Source organism: Xiphophorus couchianus, chromosome 16 (genome assembly GCF_001444195.1).
Source record: "Xiphophorus couchianus chromosome 16, X_couchianus-1.0, whole genome shotgun sequence".
Lineage (NCBI taxonomy): Eukaryota > Metazoa > Chordata > Actinopteri > Cyprinodontiformes > Poeciliidae > Xiphophorus > Xiphophorus couchianus.
Genome location: NC_040243.1, coordinates 566281 through 581283, shown reverse-complemented (window position 1 = coordinate 581283; position 15003 = coordinate 566281). Strand labels below are relative to the sequence as shown.

Below are 15003 nucleotides of genomic sequence, written 5' to 3'. Positions count from 1 at the left end.
CCAGGGGCAGCGTTAAAGAGGCGTACGCACGAGAAATGTGCGGCGCCATATTTCACGCACAAGTCGGCATGTATAAAAATTTACTTTTCGTCAAAGTTTGGTAAATATACACAGACTTTTTCTCTGGCGTGAAAATGTGCTGCAGAAACACAAACTTTATCTGTGGACAATAAGAAACTACAATGAGTCAAAACTCACCTAAACACACTGAAACCTGACTACAGTGTTTATCGTGATTTTAATATTTTATTGTTTAAACGATTAAACTGAACCTCATTTATCCTCAGACAATAACCTAACACACACACACACACACACACACACACACACACACAGAATAAAGAAAATAGAAATAAAGGATGTGAAAACCTCAATGTAAATAATCATGTTGCTCAGTTTGTGTCTCATAAAGATGAAACTCATCGTCTGAATGCATCTATTTATTCTCACTAGAGAGAAACCAGGGCTGATCAAACAGTTTGATTATTGATCAGGTGATCAGGTGTGGAGACAATCCCAGGTATATCAGTAGCTGCATCAAGGTGAGCCGCTACCTGAGGAGCTTTGGCTCTGATGGAGAACATGGAGCCATTGATCAGAGATCAGATTGATCTGCTGGTTTCTGATCGTTTAGATTCATCCAGACTGATCATCCTGGAGCTCTGAGCAGAACTTAAAGCAGGTACCGGTACCGGTCCAGCTGCAGCCGTCCTCCAGTGGAGCCGCCCGCTTTGTGAATGCGCCTTATGGACAGAAATCATCTAGTATTTAGAATAATCCTCCACTCAAAAGACTCTCTGACTCTTTAAATCCGGCTGAACGATCTCTTTATTTTTTTAATTTGGATTTTTTTTCTTTAAAATATATTATTATTATTTTTGGTAATATCTTGATTTTATTCTCTAATTATTTTTGAGTTATTCTGGTGATATTTCGACTTCACCTCCTGAACTTGCTCCTGTGACCTGAGGCTCTGTCAGAACAGACATTTCATCTCTAAGCTGTTTGCTGTTCGGTGAAATCCTGCTTCATAAATCATCCTCCTTCTGTTGGTTGGACCTTAACGGATCAAAACGGCAAATCAAAAGATGCTGAGTGTTGTGGAAGGTCGCTATGGCGATCTCCTCTGAATAATCTTTGTTTCTGCTCTGTCTGCAGCTGGAAGAACCACCACCAACGAAGAGCTGGAGGACATGTTGGAGAGTGGCAAACTGGCCATCTTCACCGATGATGTAAGCACCGCACCTGCGGTCACTTTAACGTGGAGCCTTCTGCTTCCTGTACGCATCATCATGTGATCAGGATGCAGAACGGCCACAAGGTGCGCTGAAACATCAAGTGAAGGCAGCCTTTGCTTCTGGACATGGGAAGGAAAGCTGAAGAAAAGCCACCACTGCTTTTATTCTGAAGGAGTTCATATTGTTTTCTTCTTCAAATTAAAAGCGGCCGTGACTGCAGGGATTTAACAAAACACCTGGCTGCAAATGACAGCTGAGCTACTCTGATTGAAGCCACTTGTATTGTGACGTCACAGTGTGGTGACCAATCAGCACAGGTCAGTAAAGTTCAGGTTTACAGCAGGTGTGGAGTTAGTCTGACCAGGTAAGTTCGTCCAACTGCCAACGAACCGACAATAAATCATTCAGAAAGCAACTAAAACCTGTGACTTTCATTTAACAGGTGAAGATAGAAAACAAAAAGTTTCTTTACCAACTAACCATATTATGACCAGAAAATAGAAACAATCCCATTTAAATGACTTGTTGTACAATATGCTGAAAAAGAAGAAAATTAATACAGAAACATAAACATTTAAATTTATGTTAATAGTAAAATCACAAAGACCGAAAAAATGTAGGTGGAAGCATAAGATTAATTTAACTCTGTCTAAATTTAAAATGCTGATGCTAATTAACAAACAAGGCCAATCAGGAAGTTAACTCTAGCTAACAGTGAAATAATCCTTGCTACTCTGAAAGCTAACTGCAGCTAGCACAATTAGCTCTAAGCTAATTTAGGCTAATTATAGTTGATTCAGCTAAACTGACAGCTAAAGCCAAGATAACACATCCATAAATGACTTCTCAGCTTATATCATGAAACAATATTTACTTATTTTGAAGCTAATTGTAGCTAACCGTATGCTAATTTCACTTCTTTAAGAAACTAGTTTTAGCTAATCCCACAATTTAATTAAATATGTTTATTGTCACCAATCACAAAATCGTTCCAGCAAATCTGGATTTTTATATTTGCGGTTTGTTTGGCTAATTAGCAAATTTTTTTTTTTTTTTTGTATTTTGTGTACAGCTAAACTTATCCATACAGATAAACTTATCCAACTAGCTAACTTAGAAGCCAGTAAGTAACTCATTTTTAACTGTATGTTGATGGTATAAAATTTAAGTCAATTAATATTGTAGCTGTATAGCTTTTTCTCTTCTTTGAGACGAGCAGATTTAAACTGCAGAAAAATGTTCTAATAATTTACTATTTATTTCCCAAATTTTAGATTTTATCCTCTTTTCTAAAGTTACTTCTGTAGACTTTGGGGTTTTTATTTGACGTTCTGTGACGGAGCAGAGAAGACAGAATATGCTTCTGTAAACTTGTCCTGCAGATCAAAATGGACTCTCAGATGACCAAACAGGCCCTGAACGAGATCGAGACCCGACACACCGAGATCATCAAGCTGGAAAACAGCATCCGTGAGCTCCACGACATGTTTGTCGACATGGCCATGCTGGTCGAGAGCCAGGTAGGCCACCGGTGTTAGAAAGCTACCTGATCCCATAGAGGAGTTGCTTGGTGTCGCTTAAATTCAGATGTTTGTTTTAGGGAGAAATGATTGACAGAATTGAGTACAACGTAGAACACTCTGTCGACTACGTGGAGCGAGCCGTCTCCGACACCAAGAAGGCCGTAAAATACCAGAGCCAGGCTCGCAAGGTAAGACTCTGGCTTCCCTCCTGATGAAACTCTGTTCTGGACCCCACCGTCGATCCAGGAGGCTCCTTTTCAAACGGCTCCTTTGGTGTCTTTTAGCTAAAATCCTAAAAGACACCAATTTGTCCAATCGGAATCTAAAAAATGTCCAAGGAGCGTGACCACAGTCGTAAACATCTATGAAGACTCCTTCATGTCCACTGCCTTCCAAATACAGTGATGCCTCTTCAACCCACAAATGACTGGACTCCAACTGCAAACTCCAGGAAGTGGAACAGCTGCCTCCCTTCAGGAACTCAAACCTTCCTGTTGGTCTTTCAGTGTCTTAATGTCCAGAATGAGGTTTTAGCTGCAGATGAATTGCATTCCTATCAGACGACTAACTCTCCAGTTTGAACTTAAAATGCTGTTTTTAGCAGTTCTTGCTTGAATCTTTAACATTTCAGTATTTAACTATGCTAGCATACTTTCAGACTCTATTCTGGTTCTCTCATTATATGGTGAGAAAATCATTTTAAAAAATGGAAATTTGCACAGCCAGTCAAAACAACAGCACCCGCCGTCCTGCATCGACACGTCGCCTTCATGAAGACAGAAACCGAAGGTTCAAACTCACAGAAAGACTTTTATAGAATTTTTGTCCAAATTTCCCTTTCCAATAATCTTAAGGACGTCACGGTCGTTGGAATGGCTCTTCAAACGCGCTAGCCTAGCGTGTTTGTTTCAGTTGCATTTACCCAGAATGCCCTGTGCTGCTTTTGTCCGGTCCCTTCAACTGAACCCAGACCAAGGTTTGTGGGCAGACCAGTTAAATTTTTTGTTCGATTACGAATTCACACCTCCTCAAATGAACCGCTCTTTCTAGGCAACCGGCCTGGAGTCGGGTTAAATCGGAGTGAACAGAGCTGGAGGGAATGCAGCCTAAGATTTCTAACAAAAAGACAACGCTAAACGTTTTAAACAGGAAAACCCAAATAAAAAAGTGGTTCTGAATGTCATTCCCTCATCATTCATGCGTTTGCTTCCTTCTGTCACCCTGCAGAAGAAGATCATGATCATCATCTGCTGCGTCATCCTGGGCGTGGTCCTGGCGTCGACCATCGGCGGCACGCTGGGCTTCTAAGACGATCCTCCACCTGCTGCCATGATGACTGATGCCGACCGACTGACCGACAGCCAGCAGAGAAAAGAAACAGCAACGACAACACAAAAAACTTGAAACACAAATGCAAGACCGACAACCAATCAGCTAGGAAGAGATAATCCAATCACAAATAAGAGGAAACACCACGGGTTTGGGCGGGGTACAAAAAGCTAAGAAGAAAACACAGTAACACCACATTATAGGTGACTTATCCACACAACAAGAGAGGGAAAAATAAACCTATTTATGTAAATGTATTGAACATATGAAGCAACACGTGGGTTAGCTACCTGTAAAAAATGATAACCTCTAATATAACTTTTACTTTGTTGTTTGTTTGGCTGTTTTCCTATGTTTTGAAGTTCCTTGTTTGTTTTTTTGGGAGTCTCCGAGGACAGTGACGGCTGCTGGGTGGGAGTCCTGCGGGACAAATCTGTCATTCGGGTTCCTCACGTTCATTTCAGAAAACAAACAGCTAATGCATAGATGTAGAAAACCCGAAGGTTGCAGAAGTTGGGGAACGACGATAATGTTGTGCCTCGCCGTCAGCTAGTCCGCCTCTCATTGGCTGCTTTGCCCCGTCATTCGCCTCGGCCAGCCTGGTACCAGAGACCGATTGGACCCTTAGCAGATGTTTTCACAGCCGGCTGCGGTTGGGAAAACACCGCGTTGACAAGGGGGAGGTCAGACTCCCCTGACTGTTGCATCAATCCAACCAAAGAGTTGGGGAGGGAGGGCCTCTGACCGTCCTGGTTATTCTGATTGGCCAGTGTAGGCGACAAAGTGATACCTGAGGGCTGGGTGGAGATGGACAGTTAATCTATGCAGTTTAGATACAAGAAAGACGACTTGTCCCACCTACCAACACAGAGATAGCCAATGAGAATCTGTTAAAAGCCAGGGCCGTCATCCTCAAGCTGCTCTTCTCGAGGAGTCAACAAAAAATAACGGAAACGCATCAAAACCAACAAGCAGGCGAAACCAGTTACCCGGGTGTGGCAATGGTCCTGTGGCCGTTTTGTGTTTCGATGGCGAGCGTTTGTTGCTTTTGTCGTGCTGCTGTTCCGGTGTGTGCGTGACATATCCTGTGCTGTATCTGCTTAACATTGTGTTAACGTTGAGTTTGTGCGATCCGACGTGTCTCCGGTGTGTTTGTGTTGGAAAAGCTGTGATGTTTCGGTTGCCACACATGAAGGCATTCCTGTAGATAATGTGAAAGGAGCATCACTCCTCTCTGCATGCCGAGACAGGATGCTCCAACCGCCCGGACTAGGAGTACGGCAGCTTCTACGGCCATTTCACATTCTCTATGGGTGCATTTCCCTGGAAGGTGGATCAACGTGACACACATTCATTCACAACATGAACATGTCATTTATGTTTTAACTTCTGACATAGACAGACCCCATGAATGTTGTGTTACTGCCAGTGTTAGAGTTAGTCTGAGCTGCTTTGCATGGTGTAGAATTAGCTTGTGTTTGTGTAGGTTGTGTAGAAGCTTATTGAAGATTTATCTTCTGTTTTCTAGAAACTTTTTCTAAAATCTGTGAAAGGCATTTGTGGTGTCCGGCCCAGTATGGCAGAAAAGATTTCAGAAATACAACAAAGGGTTTGTGGCTCGTAGCAACATAGCAAGAAAATTACTTTTTAAATTATTGAAAACTATTTCTAGCTAAGCTAATCCTTGAAATTTTATAAGCCAATTCTAGCTGTACCAAAAGTAGCCAGTCTGGAAGCTAATTATTGTTAATTATAAGCTAATTCTAATTTTAGAGGAAGTAAAGATATTTAATTATACGGAATAAAAAGTATTTATTTGATCGTTAGCCTTCAACTGTGAACCACATTATGCTAATTTGGAAGCTAATCCTTGTTAAACTTGAGGATCATTTTAGCTAATCATAGACTTTAGCTAAAAAAAAAGAGATAATTCTTCCAAATCATTGGCTAAGTCTAACTTAAAGGAAAGATATTGGTAAAAACATTTGATTTTACCACACAAAAAGTATTTATGTGTCGTATTTTGTACTTTATTAGTCTGTAATTGTGAGCCAAATTAATTTGGAAGTGAATCCTTGTTAACCTGGAGGATAATTCTAGTTAAGAAATTTTAGCTAATAATTAAATAATACCTGCAGTAAAAATGTGAGTTTAAACAGGATTTTATGCTGTGTTTGCAGTAGCAACCTACCCATTGCCCAAAGAATGCAAACTAACTATGAGGAACCACTAGCCAATTTCAGCTAGCTATTAGAGTTAGCAGTGTTGGACTCACTGGGACAAATTCCCAGGTTTTACAATACTAAGAACATAAATGCTGTAGGAACGTTTCACTGTGTTTGAAACCTGGGGTTTATTGAAAAGGTAGCAGTACTGGACGAAAAGCTGAAAATGGCCGGACAAATTGTTGTTTCACAAAGTGATGCAGTCTCATGGCAGCTCGTGGAAATCTTTACCTGCATATGTTTTAAAAATGTCACATTTGACAAATTTGCTCAGATTATCCGAACTCTGAGGGATTCTTCCATTAATAAAGCTTCTACTGAGTCGCTAGGAATCTGTTCAGACTGAGCTTTTTATAATACCCAGTCTGAAACGTTGCTGTTCTGTTCGGAAATGTTTGGTGAGGTGTTCATGATTTGCCAGGACGCTGGTTGGGTTTGAGGTTTCTGGAGGAATGCGCTCAGGCTCCGTGATACGGAGGTTATCGTACTTCTGTTGAGGCCTACGCTGGAGGAAAAACCACCTTCAGATCCCTCCGCACTCTCTGCCAGAGCAATAAGCTTCAGTACACAGAGTCCAGGGCGTAGTCGTTGTTTAGTGGAAAACGTGTTTTTTCTTGAGATGTAGAAGTTAGCATTGTTAGCTTTAGATGTCTGTGATGCGCTTGATGTTCTAGTTTCAGGTTTGGAGAAGATTGGGGTCTATTTAATTTATTCTTTGGCTTCAATAAACCAAAACTGCTGTGTTCACCAAAGTGTCACCCTCTTCTCCCAGCAGCAAAATCCAACAAATCTCTCAAACGGACCATCTGTAGATTCAGGATGATTGGACCCTTTCTCAGCTGTTGTCGTTGGTTTTTAGTGGTTTCCAACAGGTAAATAAAAGTAAACCGAAGTGGATTTAATGACTTAGCGAGTCAAAATCTCATTGTAACTTCATGCATCAGATTTTTTTAAAAGTTAGCTGCGCTTTCCTTCCCTCAGCGCCATGGTCTATTGGACAGTTGATGGTTGTCCTGGTGGTGGTTGAGGTGGATGAACATCAGCGGTGTAAGGATGCCGTCAAAGCACCAGCCAGTTTGTTGACAATGATGTTGTGTTTTGTGTCTATATTTTCTGTAAAGTTCCTGTTTCATCCATCAGGCCCCTGAAAACACATCGAACCACAACGACGTCACCAAAATGATTCAGAGGGTTGGTTTGCCCGAGTGTCCGGCCCTCCCGGTCCTCTTGTCTTGTGTTGTAGTCGTTTGGTTGTATAAAAAGATGGCGACGCGTATTGGGAGTCTGACCTTCCCCTCCATCCTGCTGTGTGTAATAATTATAACGTTAATAATAAAAAAGGCATGCAAAGCGTTGTGGAGTTTGCACGAAGGTGTTTTTGTACCCCACCCCGCCCTCCTTACCGTGCACTTTACCACTCATCGGGCCTGTTTGATTAGCACATTAGCTACTAGCCACAACTTATTACCTGTTACTAATTGATCTGCGTTTCAGTATTTCTGTTAGACGCGTTTTGTTGGAACATAATTGAGTGTTTTATTTAAATGTGAAAGGCTAAACTCCCGTCAGCTTCGGTCATTCAGGTCCATCTGGACTTCTCGCTGGATTTCACCCCGCCTTTATCTGCTGGGCTTGTTTACTCCACCCTTTGTTTGCTGAGAAATCGCCTGTAGGCTGCTCTCCGGTTGCTCCTCCACCCATCGTTGTGCGTGTGCAGCATGTTTCCCTGCGTCTTCGGTGAAGACGGCGCGTTTGTGAGCGTGTGTTGGCAGCACGGGTTCGTTTCAACGTGCAAAGACTGCAATCCGCCGGGTTGCAGCTGTTTTCACAAGTTGTTAAAAAATTGCGACTAAGAGGATCAGAGCCCTAAATGTACGCGATGTTCACTGTTTGTTTGATTCAAACCAAAGCCTTCTCCCTCCCACTCGTGTTCTCAAAATGTCCGCCGCTAGAATCGAAGAGCACAAAGCAAGTGAAGTTTACACCGAGACGTTACTCAAACGGATACAGCAATTTAAAAAAAGCTAAACTAAAAGTGAAAAGCCTGCCCTGATCCCCCCACACACCACCAGCCCTCACTGCATGATGGTCTTTCCCTGCACAAGTTGATCCGACCAATCTGAACAATGTCTGCCTCCAGTTCCTCTTCTCCTGTAGATGCTAGTTTGTGGTCTGATTAGTGGAAAATATGGCACATAATCATAACCGGAGACAACGGTGGTGCTTCTTCTATTCAATAACTGCTCTTGTTCTTGTTGTTTTGGTGTCATTTTGTTTTCCTGTACAGCTAATCAGTCGTCTTCACTCCTCCGGATCAACGCGCTGCTGCGGCAGGAGCAAAAAAAAAAGGTTAAAATTATAAATTATTGTTATTTCTGATGTATATTTATGTGTAAATTTGTGGGAAAATATAGAAATTAAATTCAAAGTTCAACTTAATTCCAGGATATCTACCAGAAAGGCCAGTTTTCTGTTGCTTTGAGGCTGAAAAATAACCCGAGATCCGATTCGAGAGAATTTATAAATGATTTTAACCAAAAGAGAACGTAGACAGGAACGGACCTCGGATTGTTGCAGAAAACTTTCTCATCTCTACCTGATGTCCCACCTTGGAGAAACATGGATTAATTAAAATTAATCTGTTTGCAAACATGCGGTTTGTTGCAGATGTGCATGTGAATCCAGATGTTTGCATAATTCAGATGTTTTCCAGGAGAAAGTTTAAAATAAAAACATTGAGATATTCCAGCTCCACAAACCGCCAGCGAGCGTTGTCCGCGGCGTGACGTTAATAATAAACAACAATATATGAATATTTTCATGTAAATCTTACACCAACATTTGTATGACTGTGTACATGGCCGCGTGCCATTACTGCTTCTGTGGGCGTGGTGCCGTTTTTCTGTCAGAGCAGGAAGCGAGCGAGCAGGAAGTGGATCATCCTGAGGGGCTCGGTCGCGGCGCAGAGGCTCCAAAGATCGACTCTCTGTTACCCAAACAACCCGCCGTGTTTCTCCAGACGCGCGGCAAACCGCTATCGTCATTTTGCTTGAAGTAAACATGAGTCAGTCCTACTTTTTACCTCCTCATTTGTCGGACCAGAACCCGCTCTGCGATGATTTTTGTCTTCATGGGAAGATTTTCGGAAACAAAGCCTGCTGCGCTTCCTGCTCTGATTACATGAAAACTTTGATTTTTTTCGTTGCAGTAAAAGCTGTGACTTGTTTTGAACTGATCTGATTTTTTTATGCTTGATCCAAACGTCTCTTTGCTCTCTTCATCAAGCGAGACAGTATTTGGTTTCTATCAGTGTTTTTATTTCCTGAGTGGGAGGAGTTAGGGGAGGGGTCAAATAGATAGACCACACCCACATAGTCCCTGCCATATTAAGAAATACACTTAAATAACATTATTATTATTATAGTTGTTGTTGTTATTATAATTCTAACCATAAAAGGCAAATAAAATGCAGAAAACATTTGCAAAAACCCAGGAGGAGTGAACGGCTTCACACAAAGTGATCAAACAGAAAAACTTTTAAAAAGGGAGGTTACAACGATTCCTTGATTTAAAGAAGTACAAAAGGAGTTATATTATCATAAATAATAGTAGTAATATTGAATATTGAATGCTCACAATTTTGTCAAACTGAAACTGGAATCTTTGTGTTCTGTAATTATTGTAAATAACTTCAAAGAGAGAAAAAATGACTTGCATGTCTATGTATAAATCTACTGAGATATTTATTCCCGTCAAAGTTGACAAGCATTTCGATGTCTGTCCTTTTTCGCTGCTTTTATTTCCCGGACGTTGCGTGTCCTAAGCCCCGCCCCTCCGCTCTCCGTCGGCGGCAGAGAGACGGCGCCGTGTAGCTTCCATCGCCGTCGTTCTCCGCCTCGCTCAGTCCGGACGATTGTCCGCTCACAGCCGCTCCTCCGTCCATAACCCCAAATCCAGAGGCCCCGCCCACTGGCTCCTCTGATGAAAGTGCTTCCCTCCATATTAGGAAACTAAACTCCACCTCCAGGGCCTTAGAAGCCACGCCCTGGTCCCTCTGGAAGTCCTGTTCAGGGTCACCACCTCTCTGTCGGACGTCGTCTCTCCGCCTCATTCCGCCAAACATCCGACCTTTTCCTGTCTGGTTCCCACTTAGCCTGCACCCAGTTCTCTAAAACCGACTCAGTCCAACCAGTTCATAGCCATATCCAAATGAAAGTGCCCAGACACTCTGTAAACTACAGGTCAGGTGGACTGGGATCAGCAACTCTGAGACAGAATCGGTGGTGGTGGTACGCATCAACTTTAGAGAAAAAGCACACATCCACCAAAGCAAAGGGACTTTCTTGCTGATCTTCATGCTCTCACTAACCAAACCGCCTCTGACACCAGTAGACTAAAACTAGATTTAAATCCGAGTTACATACTTCAGAACTCCACCACAGTCTTCCTACTAACCAACTTTCCCAATTTTTTATTCCCAGAGGAGTTCCTGGAGGAGATCGTAGCGCTGGTTTCTTGAAGTCGTCAAAGGGATGCAAAAGCTAAGTCCAGGACAAGCTAGCACCGTCCAGGACAAGCTAGCACCGTCCAGGACAAGCTAGCTAAGTTAAGCAAAAGTTAAAGTTAAGTAAAGCTAGCTGAGTTCAGTAAAGGCAAGCTAAACTTAGTCAAAGTTAGCTAAACTCAGCATAAACTAGCTACGTTCCCAGTGAACCAGTTGTAGTTCTTTTCGCTTTATGCGGTCAGGCCGTTTGGCGGCTTCGAGGTCTGCGGTCCGGCCGGAGTCGCCACCCAATTCCAGGCCCGGTCTCCAGCCTCACACAGGCCTTTCGTAACAAAGCGTGCAATATTCAGAGAAACAAGGGCTGACCTTATCATGCAGAGGCGACCAGGCCGGCCGACGCGCCGCGCTCTCCAGCAGGAACTCCCGACGCGGAATCCCGCCGTCCAGACGCCATGATCCGGGGGGAAATACGCCACAGTTTTTGTTTTGTTATTAGTTTTAGGCGGCTGCATGCTGATGCTGTGCTGGGGGAGGAGGTGGGGGGACGGCAGAGAAGAGACGGAGATCAGAAAAAAAAGTCCGCACAGTAAAAAACCGCAGAAAGAGGACAGTGACGTCGCTCTTTGCACGCAACTTTGACCGGAAATGCAACTCGTGTCCCGTTTTTTTTGTGTGTGTATGTGTGCGTAGCGTAATGTAAAGCGATCTGTCCCCCCTCCTCCCCCGCTGCCCCTCCTGCCCCCTCTCTCGTACTGCTGTTGGCTGTTCTGTTTAGTTCATGTGACGTGCCAGTATTCCCCCTTCCCCCCCCCCCCCCCCCCCCCTTCTTTCCCCCCCCCCTGACTCCCCCCCCCCTGACTCCCCCCCCCCCAGCCTCGCCCTTCCTCTCTTCATGGATCTTTAAGATGACAACTCTATGCAGATGCTGTCTTTTATAAGTGTGTCAAAATTTTAATTTAAAATAAAACTAAAAAAAACAAACCCTGACAGACATATTGAAATGAAACAAAAAATTAATAAAGAAAAGGATTGTTCAGTGTACTCTGTGGCGTCATGGGATCATTATTGCTTTGTGTTTGGATGGATGGATGGATGGATGGATGGAGAGAGATCATGAGCGGACTCAGGACAGAACCGTGAGGAACACCGAAGGAATCCAATTTCAGCCCAAAGCAGTAAAACTTTCCAACATGACTGGAAACGTCAGATCGGCTCTAAAATGACGTCACCAACATTTGATGCGACTCCTGCACGCCCCCGTGTGGCTGGCCTGGGATTGTCCTCTCTGCAGCTGCTGATGTGGGAGATGGAAACACGTGGAAACTAAAACTGTGGAGAGTGAAGAGTGCCAATTTAAAATAATTTAAGAAATAATAATTTTAATTTACTATATGTTTGAGGCAACCAAGAGACGTCAGGGTCTCTGCAGAAGCAGCCAATCAGATGTCAGGGTTCCCAATTGTCCCGCCCACCATTTTGTGCTTCATCAAAGGATTATGGAATTATTTATGAAATGATGAAATAATATAGTTCTTAAAATGAAAAACAGTTAATTGAGGTACATATAATTAATTCAATATTTCAGTGATTCTTGAGAAGTGGGACAATGGGTTTAAATTTTCCCTTTTTGTTTTTAAATTATTCCTCAAGCTTATGTATACAAATATGACAAATAATGTTTTGGAAATGTAAAAATGCTAAGGTGCAGGCTACCAATTGCAACATTTTTTTGAAAATTAAATTTTCAATGGACCTGACCCAGAACTTTGTCATCACCATCTGACAAAAATAAAATTATTTTTTAATGACCCTAGTAGTGATATTTTTACTCAGTTTTACAGACAAATGTTTCTAAATAAATATTAAATATTATTTAAAACAAAAAACAACATAAAGTCCATGTGAGGGAGTTGACACAGAACTGAAGGTTTTGACAAACTAGTGGGTAAAAAGAAAAACTTGATGCATGTGAAGTAATGCCATTTATGTAAAATACATTAAAATGAATTAACTGCATATTTAAATAAGATTAGTCAACATTAACACTGAAAGAGTCACAATGTCAGTTAAAAACTCTGATGGAGTTGACAAAATGACGAACTACCTAAATTTATATGATGTTATTCTGAAGGAGGCCATATTGTAGCTCATCAGGTCCATGAAATCTTTACAATATACTAAAATTAAACATTAATTTCACAAAATGTTATCAAAGTTTTGTAAATTGTCAGTTATGGTGTTGACACATCATTATTGTGACGAACAACTTAGGAATAAAACAGAAGAAAAACTAAAGAACAACATAAGCTAATTAGAGCTGCCTAGCCCTGTTAGCAAAGGAAGAGGAAGGAAGAGATCATGGGGTCCTCAGAAGTTCTGATGCCCCCAATAATGCCTGATTTTTTTACATTCTTTTTGTCTGACGGTATTGACAAAAACTTGGGACAAATTACAATTGAGTTGGAAAATATATAAAAAATTATTTGTAATTCAATTTATTGATACTTTTATAGTTATTTATTTGAATATTTATACTTAATTGTCATAATATATTATCTTACTATTCCTTTAATTGTTTTAAACTATTATAATGTATTGAGTTCTGGTCCAGGACAAGGGATTTTAAAGACACCATCCACCTACTATGTTTAAAATAAAAAATATTCAGCAAACACCAGAAAAACATACATTATTGTTGTTCACATGGCCCAGGTTAGTTTAGTAAGTTATTTGAAAAAAATGTATTTTGTGTATATTTTATTCAAATTTTGTGCTTTAATGTTTTGTCCCTCTTCTTGAGAATCACTGATTTAATAAATTTCCATTTATTTCCAGTTTTAAAAAATGAATGTTTAATTATTTCATAAGTATTCATTATAATTTAGCGCTCTTCACTCTCCACACAAAATTGAGAAAAACATGAACATGGAAACCCAAAAGTGCCACAATCCAACATAACATTTCTATTTCTAGTTTATAAAACACATAAAAACAAAATATGTAATATGTGGAGTAACTATAAAGTATGAATCATTTATTAAATATCTGATATTTTATACAGGATTTAGTGAGACAGCACATCCTGTTTAATCCATTACTCGTCTGAAGTTGACTGCGCCCCATGACCATCACAGAGAAATCCATAATGTGCTGCAATGAGGGACAAGGAAATAATTACTTGTGTGACAGAATTCATATAATGTAATAATAAATTTAAAATGTTTTATTTTATTTTTTTATTGAATTGTGACACTTCTGGTCTTCTGTACAATTGTCAGGGATGTTGCTGGACTGTTTCTCCAGGAATCAGACTCGTAAACTGATTATTTTTTCTCAGCTATTTATTTTCAGTACTCAGCAGTAAGGGTTATAGTATATGGACAAGTTCTCTGTTAAGAAATGAATTATCAAAACATAGTTTATAAAAGTGTATAGTAAGCATTACATCATATATACGCATGAAAACAGAAAGTTCGAGCTTCAAACGGAGGATTACAGCTGCTCCAAACTTTCTTCTTCTCTAATCTACTGAGATGCAGGCAGGAAGTGTCGGAGGACAGACGGCGGATGGGGATATTTCTGTGTTCTAGATCACATGGACTCCTACAGCACTTGACGGTCACTGCACGGCTTTCACTTTATTTTTATTTTTTGACTAGCACCGGTGCTCCTCGACACGCTGACAGACACACACAGGCTTCCAACAGTTAAATAAGAGAAACGGGAAAGAAACACCAATAAATACAGGAAGTGGGACAGAGCCGGGCGTCCCGCCGACTCGGCCGGGAAGTCCGTCCGGAAGCAGGGAGTCGGCGTGACGTCACGGGGTGAAGAAGGCAGGATCCGGATGAGTCTGTCGGCTCCGAGCGGAGGGGTGCTTCACATCGACACGGCTCTAAAGTCACACAGCCTAAACACTAGCGCGGTCCGATACACGAGTTAATCATCAATAATCAGCTTCATATAAATAAATGAGTTACTACAGGATCTGCTTCCTTCGGTCAAAGGCGCAGAGATACGAGTTCGGGATCCAGTTCACACACACGGACCGCAGGTTCTGCTGGTTTAGCCAGCAGGTGGCGCTGCAGGCTGAATCCACAGCCAGCAGGACAAACATGGAGGAATTTCTGTAAACCCGGGTTCTGACCAGCGACGGGACTTCCGGCTCTCTAAAGGGAACCGAA

General features: G+C 41.6%; 1 protein-coding gene across 2 annotated transcripts in view; it reads left to right on the top strand.

Annotated features, from left to right (window-relative positions):
* The window catches only part of stx1b (syntaxin 1B), a 52094-nt gene extending 40234 nt beyond the window's left edge, over window positions 1-11860 (top strand). The window contains exons 7-10 of one of the 2 annotated variants that reach the window (XM_028041756.1): window positions 1159-1232; window positions 2621-2758; window positions 2839-2949; window positions 3989-11860. In XM_028041756.1, the coding sequence (XP_027897557.1) occupies window positions 1159-1232; window positions 2621-2758; window positions 2839-2949; window positions 3989-4069 (404 nt within the window). In that variant the 3' untranslated portion in view covers window positions 4070-11860. Of the gene's footprint in view, window positions 1-10; window positions 334-1158; window positions 1233-2620; window positions 2759-2838; window positions 2950-3988 lie in introns of those variants that run through there. The other variant, XM_028041755.1, reaches the window with a different exon arrangement.
* Window positions 11861-15003: the final 3143 nt, after the last annotated feature.